Below are 24,134 nucleotides of genomic sequence, written 5' to 3' on the forward strand. Positions count from 1 at the left end.
GTTTTGTCACGATACGTTCCGTTCATATTGTCACAGATAAAAAGTATAAAAAATTGCAACCACAGAGTACTCCCCCAACTTCATATCATCTGTCACTGTCATGTCATCTTGCTAGTTGCTACGCTACTGTCACTTTTTGTTTTGAAAACACTTGTAATTTGTAATTTCTTGCATAAAATTTTGCAATAATAGGTAAAAAAAAAAGTATTTGGGCGTTGGTGTATCATCTTCAAACCAAAATGGACATCGAGGCAAAAATCATGGAAGACATGCGTTCCTTAGGCTGCAATTCTAACCTCAAAATCGGTCTCGCTTTCCACCTTTACATCTATCTAGTCGACCAAAAACTCATGTACGACACCGAATACTGTTACAACAAAGACATAGACACATTGTACATCGTGGCGAGGCCGACCGAAGGCGGGAAACTTAACATTTACGTCCCAATTCCAACTTCCAACGACATTTCTCTCAAACTAATCAGCAGTCTTCAAGAGAACCTGTGTACTGTGGAGACCGGGCCCACTGTGAACTTGGCATTCGTCGAGGGGGACTCCACTACTGTCATCTACAGCTTTACTAAAGGTAGTTAATCCTTCTTTTCATACTGAACCCCTCTCCTTCACTTTTAACCCCTTTGCAGCTAAACCCAAGTGTACTAAGTTTTGAAAAAGTATGGACAGCTAAAGAATTCATTTTCTTCTCATTGTTGTTGTATGGAGAAAGACCTCCCATCATGCTATTATTTTTCTCTTTCACTGGGTTTTTAAATCCTATTGTTTGCAATAACAAGTATATTTTATCTCTATAGGTTTACTGGATCTACAGTCTCCTGAAGGGTTACTGAGGCGACGGACCCGCGAGGAGCGGAGAAACTTCATTGATAATGAGCTGAGAAAGAACAGAGATGACATTCTGAATAATGCACTCAATGGTGGTGTTGTGGATGACCATTAGTGACAGCATATTGAATGAGAGTTGACAGTTCTGGGTCATTATTGGTGATATAAGCAAGTACTGTCTGCTGTTCTGTCCATAGAACATTGTGAGTGCATAAGTCAAGCCTGGGCATTTTGGGCAGTGCTGAAGACAGGATGGAGTGATGCACTCTTGTGAAATGAAGGTCCTTTGTACTACCGGGGTACCATAGTACAGCAACAAGTGCATAAGTAATATGACTAGATGTGGTTTGATTCAAGTCTGAATCTTTTGGATGAATACACAGTGAATATTCAGACTTTGTCATATGATAAGATTTAAACTTACCTACTGCAGGTGGGCAGGTAGAAAATGCTTTTAGCATTAACTTCAACTAATTTTGTATCAATATATTGTACATTGCACTGATGCTGTGTGCATGTTAAAGTTATATAATAACATAGTGTAGTGTGTACATTCATGAATAAAACAACTTATTTAAAATCTACAACTCTATTTATTTGTAACTACAAATATAATGAATTTGGTCTTGTAATAAATGTAATAAGTAATGCACTTTTCTCTTAATGATTTAGTTATAAATATAGGATATTCCTGCATTTAGGAAATTAGATTCTAATTGGAAGTTATGAATATAAATGCACTAGCCTCAGTTTCCAAAATGTAAGTATTCAATGTTTCTTATAAATGTAAACTTCGTTCATTATTCTGAAATGAATATAGTTTTCCAACAAACTTGAAGCTAATACCTAATTACTGTAATTACATAGCACAACATATTTACTGGCTACTTCCACCGAAGTTAGGTAACTGCAGATTTACCTCCAGAACCCCTTCTAAAACTGTAGGAACTAAAGTAACAGTTGTGTTTAAAACTACTGCTACATGTATAAAGAAGATATTTCATTGTTATTAATAATAATAATAAAAACATAAATGTACCATATGCAATGAACTTATCAAACCTACATAGTATGTATTATGAGATCACTAAATAAATAATTTTAAATCCAAAGGAATCAATAAATATCATGTATATTATGTAAGTACCTACATGTTGGTAGCTGTTTAAGTGCCTATTCAAACATATCTTGACTAGATTAAGACGAAAATTTATAGTACACTGTTGTACTGTAATGATGCAATTTCATCCTAAGTAGGATAAGACACATGCTTAAATTTAAATATTTTATAATAATTTAATCAAAACCATTGAAGTTACTAGGTAATTTTAAGTTCTAACTTGTGTAGTACAACAAATCTAGCGTTAGAATAAATACAGATTATAATCAGATCTAACTTGGAACCCCACATAACACTAATACTAAATTCATTCAGTGATTTCGAACAATACATCACCTCTTAAATCATCAAGTCCTGGGATCCCTAATAAGGGACTACGGGCTCGAATATCGATCTAATTACCCCTAAAATAGTACATAATAAATAGGAACAAAATAAATACAGGCAGCCATATAGGTCTAACAACTGGAAATATAACTTTCTACTCCATATCTGCTATTTTTAATTTGTAGGTTTAAACATTTAAACCTTATACTGTTAGTAAATTGAGGGTATCAAGGCACAAACATGCACATAGTACTCATTTAATACAAATAATTAATTGAATCAAGAACCAATATATGTTTTGTTTTGTGAATGATAAATAAAAATAAATACCATTATTTGAAAATGTAAACGTTTAGGCTAAACATCTATAATTTCATCTTTATTTACGTATTTCGCTTCCTAATCGTGACTCCAAATCTAGCCTAATATAGTTAACCAGAATACAGCCTATTTTCAACCTAAGCCGCAGTTTCACCATACTCTGTTAGATCATAACAAGGGATTAGTTGTTGACTTTAGACACATCTATCAAGAAATTAATATTGAGGTTGACATTACAATGTAACATGGGTCTCAATGATCTAACAAACTATGGCGAAACAAGACATAAGACTTCAATAAATAATCAACCCTAACTCTACACTCCTAACTCCCAATTCCCTTCAGCCGGGCATCCGCCAGTCTTCATACAGGGTGTCCCAGTCGATGCTCTTGAAGTAGGGGTGTCGCTTGATCTCGCTGACGCCGCGCGCGCCGAGCCGGGACAAGGGGTCGTAAGTCAGCAGCTGACAGGAATAATAATGGGGTTATTACATAGATTTATGAAGGTAAGTTCTTGAAGTCTATTTTTAATCTGAGATACTAAATTGACAGATTCTGAACGGTGAAAGTCTGATTTTTTATCTCAGGTTAATCAACAGTCGATTTCCCCCCCAATGCGCCAATAGAACGATACGTCACTTAATCGCGGGACTATCGAATGTTGTTGAACCGTTCAGTATCTGAGATAAAAAAACAGACTTTAGATATTTCAATTAGGGAGTTTTTCTAACAGCTCATTAAAAATATTAGGTATGTAAGTACTTATACTATACCTAGTAATAGATAAGGCGCGTGCTACGTCACCGTTTCACTAACACCGTTAGTTGAAATAAAGGTCAGTGTCAATCGAGCAGCCGTCTTTTACTCTCGTATCTAACAAAAAAGAAGAACTAAATCATAGGTGGCGCTAGTAAACCATTCATACGAAACCACTGCAATTTATTTATTTAATGAGCTGTAAAAAAACCTTATTGTCTACTGCCTTACATTCTTACAGTCAACAAAACAGATAAGAATCCGCTCCCAGTACAATCAGTACATACAGCCTTCCCATGGGTTGACACTTATCTCTATTGCTACCTATACCATCCACCCAGAGCCCGTAGCATAAATTTTCATCATGAACGCGAAGCAAAATTACTTTTTAGTTCTGCTACCGACCGCCAGGGCTGCTGTTCATATTTTCATACAAAATTACACCATGAATTTTACTTAACGTTCACGATGAAAATCTACAACTACATACATACTATTACCATAGAATAACAAGTACAAGTCTAGTTATTCTATGCTATTACATACCTGTGTGAGTATACTCTTTGCCTCGAGGTCGATGCCCTCGGGTATGTGCAGTAGAGTGTGGGATGTGAACACACTGGAGTGGTAGGTCGATAGCGGCTGGAAATAATAAGTTTACAATTAAGTACGTACTAATCTATTTATTAGTTTAGTTTAAACAGAGTGATGAACAAAGAGCGGAGATTAGTTTGTAAAAATTAACGTTATATATTTATAGGTACGATGAATAAAAACTTTTATAAATAATAATTTGATCACAAAAAATTGACACTTGTAAATTCGTAGTTAGATTCTATCCCTTGTATGAAAATACGATTGCTTTCTGTACCCCCGAGCGTGCAACACGCATTATGCCTCGGCTCCGCAAATAAAATTCATAAAACGCGTTTAAAGTATCGGAAAATAGTGAAACTTATAACCATTGATAAGTTAAAAGTGTAGAAAATAAGTGTATGAAATAAAACTTTCATAATATTAACTTTTAATAACAATAAACTCAAAATAAGTTAAAGTGACCGTTACAACTGACGCCATCAAAAGTGCAAAGTGTGTATCAGTTTTAAGCCTCGCTCTACTTGCGCCCGAGTACTTCCGAGCGCTCCCGAAGCTTCCCGATTCTCGAACACCTGCTTGTGCCCCGCGTTGACCTTGGTCAATGAACTCTTAACCACCAAATAAAAATAAAATTACAACATCTAACAAATACTAACTACCTAACAAAACAATAGCACTTACCAACTAACATTTCAAGTAACTGTATACATACCAACCTATTGGCGTGTTGGTGCTTTCGCTTAGAGTGGGTTATGCTTTAAATAAAGGAACTTACCTATTTTACGCAATAAAAATGAAGTGCCTTGCATGTAATAACAAAGTTTACTCAACCGAATTGCTAAGATGCATCAAATGTATGAATACCTACCACTTCAAGTGCCTAAACATGACTACAGCTCATTATGAAGGTCGATGGACTTTTCATAAAACAAGTTGGACTTGCCAATCATGCTTGAAAAAAAATAGTCCTAGAAATGACAACACACCGGTGAGATCGCTACACCAGATGCCAACACAACGAAATGCATCAACACCTCGCGCAGCCAAGACCACTGCGGAGGCGGCGTCAACGACGAAGACGGCGGCAGATGCGGCAGCGGCCGCGCTTTCGCCCGCTACGTCCCCTACGCCTGCGCCCCGCACTCTGCTTGAGTCCCCCAAGCCTCCTGCTTCTCGCGTGCCTCCTGCGTCCACCATGCTTTCTGCATCCACTGTGTCCCCTACACTGTCTGCATCGCCCGCCCCGACTGCGTCCCTCGTGCAGCCGACACTTAGTGAGTCCTGCGAATCGCTGTCGCTGGAGGACGTGGTGCTGGGCGAGGCGGCGGCGGACGGGCCGGCTGCGGTCGCTGGTGACACGCAGCGTGAACTGCTTCAGGAAACTATAACATACGACCGATTCAGTGCACTGTTGGATGCCAAACTAGACAGTAAGTTTGCTACAATAAGAACATGCTTGCTAGCCGAAATAAAAAACATGATTGCAACAGAAATAAAAAATGCAACTGTACAAATAAAAACGGAAACAGAGAAATTGACAACACAACAAAAAAAGACTGAAGAAAACATAAAGTCATTGAATGAAAAAATAGAACATATAGAACATGAAAGAGAAAAACTGCAAAGGCAAGTCCAAGAACTCTACAACACGAAGAATGAAGATCTGACTAGTGTAAAGAATGATATTACCAAATGTAAAGAGAAAGAATATTCCAAGAAAATTGTAGTACACGGAATAAGGGACTCCTACAATGAAAATAAACATATGTTAGAAGAAACTGTATCTAGAGCCATGTACGATATTATGAATATCAACATTCATGGACATATCGAAGACATAAGACGAATTGGAAAGAGAGGACAATGTAGGCCGATTGAGATAGAACTAATTAGTAAAAGGATGATAACATATATATTAGAACATGCGGAACAATTTAAAAATGCAGGTCTATCAGTCACTCCTTTTCTTGATGAAGAAACACTGAAGGAAAGGAAACGATTAAGCGAACTGCGCGGAAAAACAACCATCATGCAGTAATTCGCCACAACACACTGTTTATAGATGGCAAAGAATACAACGGCCAACAAGAGCCAGCCAACGACCTAAATGAACAAAGTAGACCGAACGATACCCAAGAACAAGGCACACCTACTTCCTCAAGTGCACAAATAACCCAGAGAAGACCGAATAGTGCACCTACTATAAGACACGAACAAAGTAGGTCCTTTCGAAATTCTATGCCAAAACGTACAAAGCATTAAAAACAAACTAGAGACCGTAGAAAGCTTCCTGGAAAACCAACCATATAATGCAATAGTACTTACCGAAACCTGGATCCCCGAGCACCTGTCAGATATTATCCAATTGAATGGCTACGAGTTCTGCGCCAGCTTCAACCGGGTGTCGCGCGAGGGCGGCGGCGTGGCCGTGCTGCTGCCGCGCGGCACCCCGCACCGCGCGCGCCCCGACATCGCCGAGCTCTCCACCGAGTACGTGGTTGAATGTTGTGCAGTAGAGGTACCCATGTACAATATTTTAATTGTTGCATTATATAGAGGTGACCGTCAAATAGAAACTTTTTATGAATGTATTAACAAACTTATTGATAAAATTAAATTCAAGGAACAACATTGTCAAATAATTATTACAGGAGATTTTAACATAGATGCATTAATTATGTCGCAAAATACAGTAAAATTAAATCAAATTATGTCATCATGTAACTTAAAACAGCTTATAACCGAACCGACTCGAGTGACAGCCACTTCTTCTACGTGTATCGATTTAGTATTTGCAAACCAAAAGTACGAGATACAAACACAAGTAAAAGAATTTGGAATATCAGACCATAGAGGTGTAACAATTACATTAAAACTTAATAATACATTCAATAAAAACCAAAAACTATATACAAACCAACGGATATTTAATGAAAAAAATATACAAAAATTCAAAGCTGACTTAGAGAACATAAATTGGGACAGCATTATAGTCGACACAAAATCTACAAACAAAAATTACGACGATTTCCTCGAACAGCTACAAAATTTATTGAATAAAAATATTCCAGTTACTTTAATAAATATTAATTTAAAACCTAAGAAGACTTGGCTCACGAAAGGACTTAGGGAATCCTGTAAAAATAAAAGACTATTAAGGAGTCATATCAACAGCTGTAACAATACAATTTTAAAAGACTTTTATAAACAATACAATAAAACATTAAAAAGATGCATCATATCCTCAAAAAAAATGTATCATGCAAAAGAATTCGACGAATCAAAAAATAAAACAAAAACTATGTGGAAAATAATTAAACGAGTCACTTCATCAAAATCTCAAACCGGATTTACTGTAAATAATATGAAACTTAAAGTAAACGATAAAGTAACTGAATCTCCAGAATTAGTGTCCAACTGTTTTAACAAATACTTTATGTCTGTGGGTGAAGCCCCGAGCCCGGCGGCGGCGGCGGCGGCGGCGGCGGCGGGCTCGCCTGCACCCCCGCGCGCCCCCGCGCCGCCGCCCCCGCGCGCTGCTTCATCTTCACTCCACTCCATGTTTCTACATCCAGTTACCGAAACAGAGATTCTCAAAATAATAAACAGCCTAGGTAATAAAAACACATCTGGTGATGATGAAATTCCGTCCAAACTTCTTAAAAGCTGCGCTGATATTCTGAAATACCCCCTTACACGGTTAATTAACCAATCATTTAAAGAAGGAATTTTCCCTGAAAAATTAAAAATTGCTAAGATCATACCAATACCTAAAAACAAAAGGAGAAAAGATACAGACCCGGATAAATTCAGGCCCATTGCACTTCTCTCAGTGATATCAAAAATTTATGAAAAGGCCATGACTAATAAACTTAATACCTTCCTGGAAAAAAATAATTTGCTACATAAAAATCAACACGGGTTTAGAAAACGTCATTCAACCACACTAGCTGTTTATAAATACATGCAAGAAATATATAACTACTTGAATGAAAAGAAATATGCCATAGGACTTTTGCTAGATCTATCTAAAGCATATGATAAGGTGTCACACAAAATACTACTTAGTAAATTATACGATTCAGGAGTGCGCGGAATAGCCCACGACTGGTTCCGTTCCTATCTCAAAAACCGACAACAATACGTTCAGATACAACATACCGACCTCCACGCCCAACAAATAGCAACAATAAAATCTACTACCGGCATAACCAACTGTTCAATTCCACAAGGAAGTGTCCTAGGATGCATTCTCTTTCTTGTTTACATAAATGACCTACCTAACCATATTAAAACCCATAATATACTTTTTGCTGACGATATATCAATACTACTCCAAAGTTCCACAGAAGATGACTGCAACAAACAATTAAAAGAAATTTTTCACCAAACAAAAAATTGGCTAGACTGTCACAACCTGGAAATTAACATCCTAAAAACAAAAATGGTCCAATTTAGGCCATACCAAAAAGCTCCTATAGATCTGCAACTAACTAATATAGAGAAAGTCAACACATTTAAGTTACTAGGCATACATTTAGATACTCATTTAAACTGGAAATGTCACGTACAAATAATTAAAAGCAAATTGTCCCAATTCATATATTCTTTAGGTGTACTAAAAGTCAACACCAACATAAACACTGCTCTCACAGCATACTATGCATATGCAAATGCATGGTTAAGTTATGGCGTCATTCTATGGGGTGATAGTGTAGACGTACATGACCTATTTGTTCTACAAAAAAGATGTCTCCGGATCATAGCAAATCTCCAAAACACAACTAGCTGTAAACCATTTTTCATCAAACATAAAATACTTTCACTACCTTCATTATATATCTTCGAAATAGCCAAGTTTGTAAAGAACAATATGCAGTTATTTAAGCAGGTAAACGAAGTCCATAAAATTAACACTAGGAACAAAAATCAACTATCCGTGCCACAATCAAATATGCAAATTTTTAACAATAGCCCATATTTTAAATGCATAAAAATCTATAATAAACTTCCAACCTTCATTAAATCTGAATTAAACTATAGTAAATTCATTTCCAAATTAAAAACTCTACTAACACAGAAATGCTATTACACAGTAAATGAATACCTACTTGAAAACTGAAATAACTAACTGTAAATACCTATATCTTTATTATGAACAAAATATTTTAATAATTCTGTTATTACCTACAATAATAATAATAAGTTCCTACTTTATGTTAAAGATTATAATATTATGAATGTTAAAATATAATGTAGATTTTATTTCTTTATTATTATGTAAGCAAATACCTTAAAAATGGTTAAACTTTGTATTACTTAGAATGTTTATTACCTAGATATAAGAATTAAACTTGCTATGCCCTACAGGGCACTATGTTAAGGACCATGTGTACATAATGTTAAGACCAATGTAAAACTTACATAGTTGCAATAAATATATTACTATTACTATTACGATGCCAGCGCCCCCTAGCGTTCAGTAGAGATAGTAAATAACTATGCGTTTAACGTTTGTTGGATTCGAATGGAACCTACAAATCTACTAATCTGTTTGTGAAAGAAAACATTTTTATTGGTCGTAAAGTGACTCAAGTCAACTAAATACTACCTACTCCTCATTCAGAAGAAAAAAGGGCTCTTGTTTGCTTTTCCATAGAAATTTGCTCATTTCCAAAACTCGTTGAACAAAAGTTTTTCACAACGTCCCCATTTTTAGTTTACTGACCCCTTAGCATGAATTTTCATCGTGAACCTGAAGTAAAATTATTCGATGAATTTTGTAGGAAAATTTTAGTTCTGCTACCGACCGCCAGGGGCGCTGATCATAATTTCATACAAAATAACTCGAATGAATTCTACTGAAAGTGTAAAGTAATCTAAACACACAAACACACCATCACTCACGCACACACACACACACACACACTTTACATATATCAAATTTATCCAAGATTGCACTGTATAAGTTTTATGTTCTTGTAAAGCCGTATTTAAATGGGTTAATTATTATCTCTATCCTCCACGGGACAGGCATTGCCTAGTGTGGGGGTCAGTACATCACCATCTCTTGTATAATTTTAGAGGAAATAAACATTTTTACTTTACTTTACTTTACATATGATATAGTATAAGTAAAAGGTTGCTTAGAATACTAACAGTGCTACAGATGAGGTGGTACATCACTGCGCCGAGGCTCCAGTAGTCGGCTACAGGTGTAGCTCCGGCCAAGTGTAGGTATAATTCAGGAGCTATGTACAGGTTGGGGTAGCCCACTGGCGACTGAAACGAAAAATAGTTATTATTCTAACTAATATTATAAATGCGAAAGTAACTGTGTCTGTCTGTTACTCTTTCACGCCAAAACTACTGAACAGATTAGTCTAGACTCTGAGAAAGAACATAGGCTACTTTTTATCCCGACGGGAAAACTAAACTAGATATTAAACAAAATTAAACTATCCTCATTGTCTTTCGCACTACCTATCACTTTCTCCACAACGCCCAAGGTTAACTGGAAGAGAATGCTTTTAGCATTAAGTTCGCCTATGTACAAAATTAATTTATGTGCAATAAAGAATTTAATAATAATAATAATAATAAAACTTTAAAAGGCGAAGCGAAGCTCGCGGGAACAGCTAGTTGTAAATAAACTTCTTTCGTAGCAGCCTATCGCACTACCAATCACTTTCTCTCCATTACTAAAGGTTATTAACAGATAGAGAATGCATTTTTTTTAGTCAGCAATAAAGATAATAAATATTGTAAAGGTTAGGCATAGTATGAGTTTTGATGTAGATCTACTGTGCCTAGATGTTAGCTCTAACAGTAGTGGTGAGAGGGCGACACTTCCGGCACACACAACTTTGTTGTTTAGGATGACTGCGTTAAAGACTGCGACTAAAGTTAGTTAGTAAATACCTACATAGAAAGCGAGTGTTCTATGTATTTACTAACTAACTTTAGTAACAGCCTGCATAAACAAATGGGTAATGTACACCCTGTATAACAGTCATATCCTCACATACCTGTCTCCCCAGAATGGCCAGTGCCACGTCGGTTCCATCATATCCGATGAAATACGTCAGTATGGCTTGACCACCGTCGCCCAAAAGAATGTTGTTGGGGTTCAGGTCTCTGGAATAATAACAATAAAAGTTTAGCTAGTGACATTTGAAGCTTGGACATTGTGGTAAAATAGTGATGTAAATGTATTGTATTGTTGGATGAATAAGTTGTAAAACAAAGAAAACTTTGTCAGTGGAAGATTATGTTGGAAGGAGCGCTTTTATAGATAATCATTATTGCAATTATAAGAATAATTCAATTTATCTGTATACCTATGAAATTAATGTATGTAATATTTGTATTTGTAAATGTTCAATATGGGTGTCGAACCTGAAATAAGGTATTTATAGGTAGCGGCTGTATCTTGTGATGGTGAGACCTTCCGCTAACTTCTACGCGCCTGGTACTTTCAATCGGCTCCACAGAAAATAAGGTTAGGAAAAAGTTCACTGTGCGAGCGTGAGGGCACTATTTCTCTGCGCGTGTGACAGAGATAAATATATAATACCTAATCCAGACTCTCGCCGAGAAGTCTCGGCGAGTGGTTCGTCGAGAGTTCTCGCGATCTCGGTGACCCATCCACACTCACGGTGTGGTCTCACTCGTGTTCGTGAAATCCCTTTGTCTCGGGCTACAAGACCGACACCGATCGGATAACACCCGAGCGAGAGAACGAGAAGGCGATAAACACATCACACTATCGCATCTCGGGTCTTCTCGGCGTGAGTCTGGATCAGGCATAAAGGGGAATGGCCGTTTTTCCATGTGTTTAGCGACCGTGCTTTAATACATAATGATATAATAATATAATAAAATAATTTATTGATCCAAACACATGTAAAAATATACATTGAGTAAACAATATAAATATGGTAAACCTTTCCACCTAAACTAGGGTTTACTTTTACCAAACGCTAAACGTATTTAAATTGTATTTAAATCAAATTTTAAATACATTTTGTACTAACTGACAGACGTTTGACAGGCGACTAAATACGTTTAGCGTTTGGTGAAATTCCACCTAGGTTTAAGGCCTGTAATAGAGGTGACAAGCTCTTCCGTTAAATCTAAGTGAGAGAGATACCCACCCCAGTATAACTCCGGCGTTGTGTAGACTGTCCACGGCGGCGAGTATCTCGGCCGCCCAGCGCCGCGGCGCCGCGGGGGGCAGCGCGGGGGACTGCGGGGGGAGGGGGGGAATATGTGTACAGTCAGCTAAATATCAGAATGTAGGATATATATATTAAATAAATAAATAATAATATCTAAGAGTCATACATAATGTAGTAAATGTGTATAGTAAGCTGAAAGGGGATGAGACAAGAGCGGTGGTAGCTCAGTCGGGTAAGCGCCCGCTTCTCACGCAAGAGATGCGGGTTCGATCCCGGCGCTGACATGTACCAATGAGTTCTTTTAACTTAAGTACAATGTATACCATCGCTCTTACGGTGAAGGAAAACATCGTGAGGAAACCTGCATATCTAGATCTAGCAAATCTAGATATGTGAACCCACCAACCCGCAGTGGACCAGCGTGGTGGGGAAATGGTCCAAGCTTAGGAAGGCAGTTTAGACCTTGGGGATATGCACAAAGGTTCCATTCGAGAGAGCCAGGTGCAGGTACTTACACCCCCACAGAGAATAGAATAGAATAGAATAGAAGGGGATGAGACTCAGTCCAGACTCCCAGGAGGCCGTTCTGAACAACTTGTGTGCTACGACTTTTGGAAATTCTCGAAAAATATAATTTCTTCTACATACAGTAAAAAGTCACCTGACCATCAAAGTTTTAGACTGGTGGCATAATCAGCTGTATAAGTACTACAATATGTACTGTACACACTCACAAAATCAATTCACTCTTTCAGGTCATTCGATCATTCTATTCATTAGTTCCATTAGTTCATTTCATTTTATTTCGTAATTCATTTCATTATCACTCCATTCATTCAATTAATTTAATCTACAATCTAAAGTAAAACGTTACATACCTGAATATGTATAGGAGAGTCCAGATTGCGGTCTTTTTTCGCATCAATTTTAGCCTCTTTATCTACAACTTTAATTTCCACATTCTCTTTAAAATCATCACTTTTCTTCGTCTTTGGACTTTCATTTAATACTTTGTTTACATTCGACAGCAGTTTCTGAGAATTTATCACCAATTCGTTCACGGAAATGTCTAAGTTATCTTTAGTTTCAGTCTTTTTATCTTCTATTTTGTTTACGTTTTCACTAACATTAGTCTTTTCATCGAATTTGATTTTGACCGAATCAATTTCATCCTTATCTTTGGTTATTTCGGCTACTAATACATTCTCCTTTTTATTTTCATGATCTATTTTTTGTTTTAACGGTTCAGCAAATACGTTTTCTAGATTTAGTTCCCTAGCAGGTGTATTTGGAACAGATTTAACGTAGTTTTTAATATAATCGAATAGTTTTTCGCCCGGCGCATAGGATAGTACTAGAAAGATTAAGTTAGTGGTTTCAATATAGCAGTACAGTGGGACCATGTATGGAATGTTTGTCGGTAAAATTGGTTTTTTAGTCTCGTTGCCTCTTTGAAGGAAATAATCGTCGAATTCTGTCAGGTTGTTTGGTATTTTCTGGATGACCTGGAAAAATAAAAGCGGTATATTTTAGAAAATTATAATATATATAATTATTTTGGTTTAATGGAAGATTTTTACCTTCATAACATAGCAAGTTTGATCTTCTTTGTTTAGCACCAACATCAGACTAGAACCCAGAACAGCTATGAACCTGTAAATATAACATTTTATAAATTAATTAATATATGTATTAAAGATAAAGATAAAAAAATATTTATTCGGTATCCAGCACCACACACCAAAAATACACAAGAAAATACACACAATGTATGGAGACCTATGTATATTTTTATGATCATAAGGATTTTATGTGATTTTCTTGGTATTCCAAGCTAAATAAAATGATCAAATAGGTATGGAATTTTAATAATCGCGAATGTTTAAAAGTCATAGAATAAAAGTCGATACGAAATACGAATTACCCCCTGAGTTCACCCGCTTTCGGCTTGGCTACTATATAGCCATTATACAGCAGCAAAAGTAGCTGTTAATTAGTAAGTATAATATAAGTAGGAGGTGTCTAATGACTGTTGTAGCTGGAATATACATACCGCCAAATTCATAGAGCTTTTTGACACTTTACAATAGGTTTAAAATTTACGTTCTGATATACGAATTTCAACTTTTTCACCGACGTAAAGAGCTGAAACACGTGTGTTTCAATGACAATTTTAACCTTGTTGTAAACTTACAATATGTTCTATGAATTTGGGGGACAGTACCTATGTAGTATTAGGGTATAAGTAGGTATATAGTCGGCGATATTGTTCGCAACCTCTCACGTGAGTACAAATGTACTGCGAAAAGTGGGTGGCTCGCTTGTGAGCTACCTCTGACTACCCCTTCGGGGATTACAGTCGTGAGTGCATATGTATACAGGGTGTTGCAAAATTGGTATAGTAAGCCGAAACCTACATGTGCAGCATGGTATATCTAAGCCCGAAACTGAAATCAGAATTTGGAAATTCGCGAAAAAATATATTTAAGAAATTATTTTCCATAGTAAAAAGTCACGTGACCAACAAAGTTTCTATGGAAAATGAATTTTTTTTTTCGCGAATTTTCAAATTCTGATTTCAGTTTCGGGCTTAGATATAACATGCTGCACATGTAGGTTTCGGCTTAGTATACCCTTTTTGCAACACCCTGTATATGTAGTATAAGTATGTACCTGAATAGAGCCAGGTGTTCGTAGGGTCTCTGCGCCGGCAGCGCGCCGCGCGGGGGCGGGTCTAGCGACTGTTGGAGCTGGAATATACATATACATATATTTTAGTACATTGGGATAGTAGTTCGGAAAGTGGGACATTACAGTGAAGTACGGTGGCCTGACTCGACGAGATCCTTCGCGAAATAAAGAGGAAAGACATTGTAGTACTGATGGGAGACTTAAATGCCAAAGTAGGGAGCCAGAATAGCAGCTTAGAAATGATCATGGGGAAACACGGTGTTGGAACCATGAATGACAATGGCGAGCGTTTCATTGAAACTTGCGGGATGCATGGCCTAGTCATCGGTGGAACCTTGTTTCCTCACAAGGAGTGCCACAAGGTAACTTGGGTATCACCAGACGGACGCACACAGAACCAGATCGACCACATCACGATCAGCAAGACCTGGAGGAGCTCACTACTAGATGTACGGAACAAGAGAGGGGCTGACGTTGGCAGTGACCACCATCTAGTAGTGGGCAAAATCAGACTGAAGCTTGCCGCTGTTCATAGAAGAGTTGAAACTCAACCCAGAAGATATGACGTAGCAAAACTTCAGGATGATGAGACCCGGGAACGATTCGGCGAAGCGGTGCGAGAAAACCTGAGGAACCTCAATTTCGATGAAGAGGATTCTCTAGATGTTATGTGGGGCAAGGTCAAGGAGGGATATCTCGAAGCCGGACACACTATTCTTGGCACTACAAGGAAAACTACCAAACCTTGGATCACAGCTGAAACATGGCAACTAATAGATGCGCGAAAAGAAGCCAAATCTCTGCTGCACGGAAACACGTCTGCGGCGCAGTACAGGGACATGGAGAGAAAAGTGAAACGGGGAGTACGACGTGATAAAAGAAAGTGGGGAGATGACTTGGCCAGAAAAGCCGAAGATGCAGCGTACAAGGGAGATACCCGTACACTCTACCAAGTCATAAAAGAAATCACGCGGAAACCAAGAAAACCTTCTCGCCCTGTTAAAGATAAGACAGGAAAGCTACTGTGTGAGCCTGGCGAAGTATTGCGAAGATGGAAGGAGTACTTTCAGGAGTTACTCAGAGTCGACCAACACGATGGGGTAGAAGCCGAGCTGAACTGCGCGAGGCACACTCAGAATATAGAGTTCGACGCTAGTCCACCTTCCATAGCTGAAATATTAGCTGCGGTCAAGAAGCTCAAGAGTCACAAGGCACCAGGACTCGATAATATTTCAGCGGAAATGCTCAAAGCCGATCCGCTTGCAACAGTAGGCATCCTGAAACCAGTCCTAGAAAAGATTTGGGAGACAGAGAAGATACCCGAGGAGTGGAAGAAGGGGGCAATAGTCAAACTCCCAAAGAAGGGTGACCTAAGTGACTGCAAAAACTGGCGAGGGATCACTTTACTACCTATAGTGTCCAAGATACTGAATGCCATCATCCTCTACAGAATCCAAAACCGGGTAGATGCACATCTTAGGAGTGAACAGGCAGGATTCCGAAGGGGAAGAAATTGCACGGACCAAATAAACACACTCCGCATAATTCTGGAAGCATCAACAGAGTGGCAAAAGGCCCTTTTCCTGACATTTGTGGATTTTGAGAAGGCCTTTGATAGGGTACACCAGTCAGCGATTTGGGATACGCTGAAATATTTTCACGTTCCGAATAAAATGCGAAACCTTATTAAAGAAGCCTACAATGGCTACACTTGCCAAGTAATCCACGAAGGGAAGCTGAGCGAACCAATAAGCCCCAATATTAATAAATAAATAAATAAATAATAATAAATATGTGGGGACATCTCACACACGGCCATCCGACCCCAAGCTAGGCAGAACCTGTGTTATGGGTGTCGGACAGCTGATATATCTACACAAATACATAGATAGATAGATACTAAATATAAATATCAACACCCAAGACCCGAGAACAAATATCTGTGTTTAAACAAATATCTGCCCCAGCCGGGAATCGAACCCGGGACCTTCGGCTCAGTAGTCAGGGTCACTAACCACTACGCCATTCGGCCGTCTAAGCAGGGCTGCATGTTATCCCCACTACTCTTCATCATGATTACCGAGGTAATTTTGGATATGATGGAGCAGAATGGCAAAGGAGGTCTGGATTGGTCCGATGGAACATCTCTGGAGTATCTCGCTTTTGCGGACGATCTTTGTCTTTTCTCCGAAAATAGCGCTGATATGCAAAAGAAACTCAATGACCTCGTCCATTTGGGTAACCGAGTGGGCATGCATGTCAACAGAGAAAAGACCAAGTCAATGCGAGTAATGACTGCGGACCGTACTCCATTTAAAATCAACGGCCAACCAATTGAAGATGTTGACACCTTCACCTACCTGGGAAGCAAAATCACACCAAATGGTGGAACTGACGAGGATATCGGGAACCGCATTAACAAAGCCCGTGGAGCTTTTGCCATGTTAAGCCCAGTGTGGAGGTCTTCCGCATTCCGTCTCCAAACCAAGATCCGCCTGTTCAACGCGTGCGTAAAGACCGTTCTCCTCTACGGTTGCGAAACTTGGAAGAAAACGGTTCAAACCACGAACAAGCTACAGGTTTTCGTAAACAGATGCTTACGCAGTATCCTAGGGATCCGTTGGTTTGACTTTGTCTCCAACGAGGAACTTTGGCGCAGAACACATCAAAAACCTGTAGCAGAAACCGTAAAAGAACGCAAATGGAGATGGATAGGACACGTTCTAAGGCGTACTGAAGACGTCCCAAAGGAAGCGCTGACATGGCACCCCGAGGGCGGTAAACGAAGACTCGGCAGACCGCGAGAGACATGGCAGCGCTCTGTGAAAAAGGAAATGGGCCAGGCGGGGATGTCTTGGGCGGATGTCTCTGAGCTGGCCCAAGATCGTAAAGAATGGCGGCGCTTCACTTCGGCCCTTTGCTCCCCAGCGGAGATTGGGAATAAGTAAGTATAAGTAACGGTGGCCTGCGCCTAAAAGTATACAGGCGGAGTTTTTAAAATAGCGATCTCAAGCTCACATGCTGCTCAAGCACATCCACATAAACACCACTGCTACACATATCACACACAACACGTCCCCGGATTTATAACAGATGTAGCTGGTCCCTTCATCATCACGGATCGCACATAGGTACATTGGAATAGTAGTGCGGAAAGTGGAACATTACAGTTGAGTATGAGCGTATGTTTTTCCCGAAGGGACTCACATTTCACAAAGTTTTCTTACTCCTTGGCAGGATTTGAACTCTTGAGCCTCTCGAATATGGTGATAAGGCCTTATCCTTTACGCCACAGCTCATTTTACAATATATTAATGAGTAGCTTCGCTTTAAATAAAACCGTGGAAATTCTGGATAAAAAGTAGCTTATGTACTAGTCCCGAGCTTCCTATATACATACCAAGTTTAATGGAAATCTGCTCAGTAGATTTTACATAAAAGACACAGATACACACACAAAAATACAAATCATTCCTCTTTGTAATATCAGTCAAGTTTTTAGTTGTAAAGCGAAGACTCACAGTGATTTCGTTCTGGCTGAGATGGTCCCTGTAGATGGCCTCCGCATACGACAGATATTTGTTGGTCTTCTCTTTGATCAACGCACGCCTTTGAGGATCCGAGTCCGCTGGGGAATTATAAATAATAGCAAATATTACAGTATTACTTATATTACTTAAAAAGAGTATATTAAGCCGAAAGGGTGTGAGGGAATTTCCAAAAGTCGTTGACAAAAGTTGTTTGGAATGACCTCCAGAGTCACCATCTTTCGGCTGACTATACCACTTTTGCAACACCCTGTATAAGAACACAAATGAATTTGGATGGAAAACCAAGGACAAGGTGTCTAGAAGTGGACAATTACGGGCTGATGATGATGATTTTATTGATAACACCAATCAAGAACGATTGTAGCATGTGTGTATGCATTTAAAGACTTTAACAGGTAGGTTTTTTGATATACTGATGTTGTTAGCAATGTAAAAAATGTCTTCACTTACTTTGAACACCAATCAGCATCTTCTCAATGCCAGACTTGTAGCAATCGAACGCTTGTTGATAATCCCCGATATTCTCGCATCTCGCGGCCAAATTCAACATATAACCAGCCTCGAATACATAGCTATCTTCCGTCCTTGTCTTACTCTGCACTTCGGAAGAAGACAAAACACTCTTCTTACTATACAAAGAAACTCTAGACAAAGACATTTTAGACTCCGAATCACACATAGAAGAATCCAAGGAGATTGTATCAGAATTAACGCTAGAATTTTTCAAATTAGTCATAGTGTGGTAATCATCAAACTTGGAAGTGGATGGGGCGTCAAAAATTATCAAATCTGGCAACACTGACTTGTTTTTGACACTTGGCTTGGGCTTGTCTATGGTCACTTTTGACACTTCATCAAAGAGGTCGCTGCTCAAACTTTCTAAAGAACTGAAAGATTCGAAGGAGTCTGATGTTTTCGCGCCAATCGGAGTTTGTATTTCGATGTCGTCGGATTCGAATATTTGTATGTTGGCGATGTTGATGTCGGGGGAGGTTATTTCCGGTCGTTCTATGTTGTTTATGGCGGAAGTGGACGCGCCGTCTGTTGTTTCTTCGTCGCTCTCTTCTGGAAATAGATAAATGGGATAGTTTATACATTATTTATGAAGTATTCATAGTTTGTATATTATTATTAATTGATGGGAAGATAGTACATATTACAGGCTCTGCTTAGTTTGAGGTCGAATGGCCGCGTGGGATTGTCCCCACACATTATTATCCTATCCTACTAATATTATAAAGGCAAAAGTTTGTGAGTGTATATGTTTTTTACTTCTTCACGTCAAAACGGCTAAACCAATTTTAACGAAAATTGGTATTCAGTTAGCTGACACCCTGGATTAACTCATAGGCTACTTTTTATCCTGGTATTTCCACGGAAAACCTTTTAAGGTTATTGTATACGTAATACGTAATAGTAGGTGAGATTTGCGTGACTCACTCATCGAGTCACTGTCAAGGCGGGCTAGCGGCGGCGGGTCCAGGGGGGGTAGTTGTAGGGAGGATCGAATCTCACTGATGGCGCCGCCGGCCGCGGGGGGAGGGTAGCCGCTCTGGAACGGAAAGTTGAAAGATAAATAAAAAAAATATAATAAATAAATAAATAAATTCATTATATTTAATATGAATATTTCATAAAGAAACACGTGATATATTATGTATCTACACACATTATGTACCTAGGTATATTTATAGATCATCATCATCATCAGCCCGTAAGTGACAGCGACCATAGAAGACAAGAACAGTAGTAGTACTAGTACTCGTTATTCTATGACGCGACGCACAACTTTTGTCACGCTCGTCTTTAAATGCGTCCCGCGCTAGCCCTTCAGTCAAACATACGGTACGGTATAAACAATAATATTAAATTTTTTTCAATAATAACTTACCATTGCAAAGTGCACACAAAACACAGTCTACTGTACAACTAACACATACTATGCAATACTCTCTCTCTCTCTCAACGTTTAAAAATAAAATGTAAATTTTACGACTTAAAATAATCACACATTTCATTTTAATGCCTGCAAACTTTTACTTTTACGGCAGTTTAATCTTAGCTGTATTTGTGTGTCTGTTGGCCTACAAACTTAGATAAGTATTCGATAGTGATTGAATGAGAAGGCCTATAGCAGTGAGAAGTGGACTATTTAATTGTGGGATAATGATAATGATGATGATGATTACTAACTAAACTCACAATAATACCTGTATTTAATGGTCAATTTAGAATAAAAATGTACCTACTTACCTAATTATTTTATCTCATTCGATGAATTATTATCATTCAATCAATTTCATTCATTCAATAGCCGACTGACCTGCAGAAAGTTGACAAACTCAGTGCTTGTAAACAACAGTTGATGTTCTGCGACAAAGTCTAGCAGCTCTTTGATGTACCGCGCCCGCGCTTCTATCACCTGGTTCTGAAATGGGAAATAAACAAGATATATATACAGCAACAGTGGTATAGTAAGGGGATGACTAAGGGGTTGATATTGTCGCTTCGTATTACTTCGTTAAATTAAATAAAGACTGTGTACTACAACCAATATAAACACAGACTCTTGGCAGCATTACTCATTTAGTTTTTTTGTGATAAGACCGTTGGCTTTCTGATCCCACCAAAACATGTAGATAGTCACCTGTCTCCTAAACCTAGTGAACAGTCCCAGCTTGGGCCTGGCGAGGTTGCCGCTCCGTGCGCTGATAGCTTCTTGGATGCTATTTGAGTCGATAAATATCGCTCCAATCCCTGGTGTCGATGAATATGGATCGCTCCAACTCCAGGTTACAACACTAGTTAGTCACCTGTCTCCTGAACCTGGTAAACAGCCCAAGCTTCGGCCTCGCGACGTTGCCACTCCGTGCGCTGATCGCTCTAACCCCTGGTGTTCATGAATAATAATAGGGTGATGGTGATGATGACGTTGATAAATACACTTACCTGCCTCCGGAACCTGCTTAGGCGTGGCGACGTTGCCGCTTTACATTTTTATAAAAAGAAAACTTAAGTATACCTGTCTCCGGAACCTGGTGAAGAGCCCAAGCCTAGGCCTGGCCACGTTGCCGCTCCGTGCACTGACAGCGCCGAAGATGCGGTGCAGCTATTTGAGTCGATAAATATCACTCCAATCCTTGGTGTCCATGAATATGGATCGCTTCAACCTCTGGTGCCGCCACACTAGTAACTAACCTGTCGCCTAAACCTGGTGAACAGCCCCAGCTTGGGCCTCGCCACGTTGCCGCTCCGTGCACTAATGGCGCCGAGGCGGCGGTGCAGCTGTAGCGGCACACGGAGACCTGTCTCTGGAACCTGGTGAACTAGTATGAAGGGAAGTGAAGCCGTTGGGCCGTGCGACTCTGGATTTATAAAAATACACCCTACCTTTCTCCTAAAGCTGTTGCCCCTGAATATGGATGGTTCCAACACCTGCTGCAACTGAATGAATGCCGAGGAGGCATGTAGACACACACATACCTGTCTCCTGAACCTAGTAAACAGCCCCAGCTTCGGCCTAGCCACGTTGCCGCTCCGTGCACTGATGGCGCCGAGGCGGCGGTGCAGCGCGCGCACGGCGCTGTAGCGGTGCCACACGGAGACTTCTGTCATGGCCGTCGGGCAGTCGCGCGGGAACAGCTGGAAGGAATGGGTAAAGAATAAAGGTACATTTATTGGACACACTGAAAACATTTAGGGCCACTTGCACCAACATATTAAATTTAGATTGTAGATTTAATATGTTTCTGCAAGTGGCCCTTAATAACAATGTATACCATCACTCTTATGGTGAAGGAACCCAGCACATGAACATAGCACAACTAGATATGTGTACCCACAAACCCACAGTAGACCAGTATGGTGCGAAATGGTCTCACCTTACGAAGGCAGTTTAGACCTTGGGGGATATGCATAAAGGTATCAATCAAGAGAGCCAGGTACAGATACTTACTCCCTCACAGAGAATTAAACAGATGTAGATAGAGAACTGACAGCAATAAGAAATAGGGGAAACAGAGAATAAGAGTGTCAAAAAGGCACCAACTCAGCATGATGTGCTGTGGACAATTAGGCCAACATGGTGGTTTACAGCTGGCCCTTATAGGGTGACCTAGAATAGCATCAATTTGTAAATAATATCTTGGTACTACCTAAATTTAAGCAAATAATGGTTTTGTTACAAAGATAACTCTTGTTCAGAAATCGTGTAACAGCCACTAAATATCTAGTAAATACCATTACAACCTTGACATTGCTCTAAACAATTAGATCACAACTGGAAACGTTTTTTGCATGCCATCAATTGGACAATTGACCTTTGCAGTAAGAACTACAGTGGCATGCTTCAGAGAGCAAAGTCTTTGTAGCCTTGGTCTTTGTTGCCAACTATCACTCAGAAAAATGAGGAATGATTCTTCAATCCTAAAACCAACCTAAAGCAAATTATAATTATAATATCCATGCCTATTATGTAATATATTAGTCCAGTCCAACTTTATTTCTTATATTTTAGCATTAATTTAACAGAATGTATGCAGTGTGTTTCTCTGGTCACGGTGGCTTACTCTTATTTATGTAGTTTCTCTTTTACTCACTGTTGCCGTTAAGTATGTGAAGATGACATTACTTCTTATATACATAAGAATGTGGTATATTGGTAAAGTACCTAAATGAAATAAGAAAAATTAAGCTATATGCCTGTTCCTGATTTTCGCTTACTTACAACATAATACTTTTTTCATATTAAGTGTGTATTTTCAATATATTTTTTGGGGCATACACTTGATTAAATATGAAAATAAAATAACTAGCACACTTCCATACTTTCGATACATTGAGAAACTTTAAACAAGTGTTTCTAATACAAACACTGCTGCTAAAATGTATTAAAATTAAAACTACTTCCTAAATGTAAAGGTACAGGTCCACTACCTGTGAATACAGTATTCTGTAGGTATGATGGAATACCTACAGAATCTAAAAATTTCAAGTTACCTAATGAACATTGAATGCTACTGCTCCGCCAGTATACCGGTCATCCTGTTTTAAGACTCTTTGTTAAAGACAGAAGACCCTCCACAAGACTACAGAAGCCTCCCTGATCAAGGCAGATGCCTTATTCAGTGATTATGGAATGATTGTAAATCATAAAAATATGACCCAGTTACAAAAGTATACATAATACAGTGCAGCTAAATGCAATTTTCCTACTAGATCTTTTGTAAGACTTAATTGGACCTTGGTGTTTACAGCATGGATAAGCCACAACACATAATAAAACCGCGAAATGAGTCACCGGTGAAGTACCTCAGATAAATTATTTCACAATATTTGCTTCTTTTTTGTAAAACCACATTATAGGAATGCCCATACTACAGAATTCTTTGTACTGCCAGAGTTTAAGAATAACATAAAATAAGCAATAGTGAAATTAGCTAATGGTTCAACTTACGACTGAAGTTATTTTGTAGATAGTAAACCCATCTTGATGTTGAGCTGTTTCGTCAACTGAGAACCGGCGGACCCATTTGTCTTCTGCAGACATTTTCACGCTTTCTTGCTTACATCCACATATTGAAAACCACGGGAATAGATTAAACTTTCATTACACAATGCTAATTCACTTCTTCCTGCCTCATTTGGGGTGTTTTTGCATTAAAATTCACTGCACTTATTTGTTTGTAAGCAAAATTTATCGAAAACACTGCAGCCGATTGAGCCAGCTGTCAAAAGAATGTCAAAGAGT

The 24,134-nt window shown here is 38.8% G+C and overlaps 2 protein-coding genes across 2 annotated transcripts; one reads left to right on the forward strand and one right to left on the reverse strand.

Moving 5' to 3' along the window:
- Window positions 1–210: 210 nt before the first annotated feature.
- LOC105387678 lies at window positions 211–1,806 on the forward strand. The gene is made up of 2 exons (XM_011558443.3): window positions 211–585; window positions 812–1,806. The coding sequence occupies exons 1-2, from the start codon at window positions 240–242 to the stop codon at window positions 955–957; spliced, it is 492 nt and encodes a 163-aa protein (XP_011556745.2). The 5' UTR covers window positions 211–239; the 3' UTR covers window positions 958–1,806.
- Window positions 1,807–2,715: 909 nt separating this feature from the next.
- On the reverse strand, window positions 2,716–24,108 carry LOC105389112. Its single transcript, XM_048631146.1, has 14 exons — window positions 23,841–24,108; window positions 21,869–22,027; window positions 20,709–20,813; window positions 19,826–19,937; window positions 18,836–19,450; window positions 18,356–18,462; window positions 14,817–14,893; window positions 13,724–13,796; window positions 13,022–13,648; window positions 12,120–12,211; window positions 10,992–11,100; window positions 10,123–10,245; window positions 3,913–4,008; window positions 2,716–3,074 (listed from the first exon to the last, which is right to left on the reverse strand). The coding sequence occupies exons 1-14, from the start codon at window positions 23,931–23,933 to the stop codon at window positions 2,952–2,954; spliced, it is 2,511 nt and encodes an 836-aa protein (XP_048487103.1). The 5' UTR covers window positions 23,934–24,108; the 3' UTR covers window positions 2,716–2,951.
- Window positions 24,109–24,134: the final 26 nt, after the last annotated feature.

This window comes from Plutella xylostella, chromosome 28 (assembly GCF_932276165.1).
Source record: "Plutella xylostella chromosome 28, ilPluXylo3.1, whole genome shotgun sequence".
NCBI lineage: Eukaryota > Metazoa > Arthropoda > Insecta > Lepidoptera > Plutellidae > Plutella > Plutella xylostella.

Coding starts and splice junctions, on each gene's coding strand:
- LOC105387678 (XM_011558443.3), top strand. CDS start 240: ATGGACATCGAGGCAAAAATCATGGAAGACATGCGTTCCTTAGGCTGC. Junction 586..811: donor CATCTACAGCTTTACTAAAG/GTAGTTAATCCT, acceptor TTATCTCTATAG/GTTTACTGGATCTACAGTCT.
- LOC105389112 (XM_048631146.1), bottom strand. CDS start 23,933: ATGTCTGCAGAAGACAAATGGGTCCGCCGGTTCTCAGTTGACGAAACA. Junction 19,938..20,708: donor AGTTTGTCAACTTTCTGCAG/GTCAGTCGGCTA, acceptor TTTCCGTTCCAG/AGCGGCTACCCTCCCCCCGC. Junction 12,212..13,021: donor ACTCTCCTATACATATTCAG/GTATGTAACGTT, acceptor CTCCCCCCGCAG/TCCCCCGCGCTGCCCCCCGC.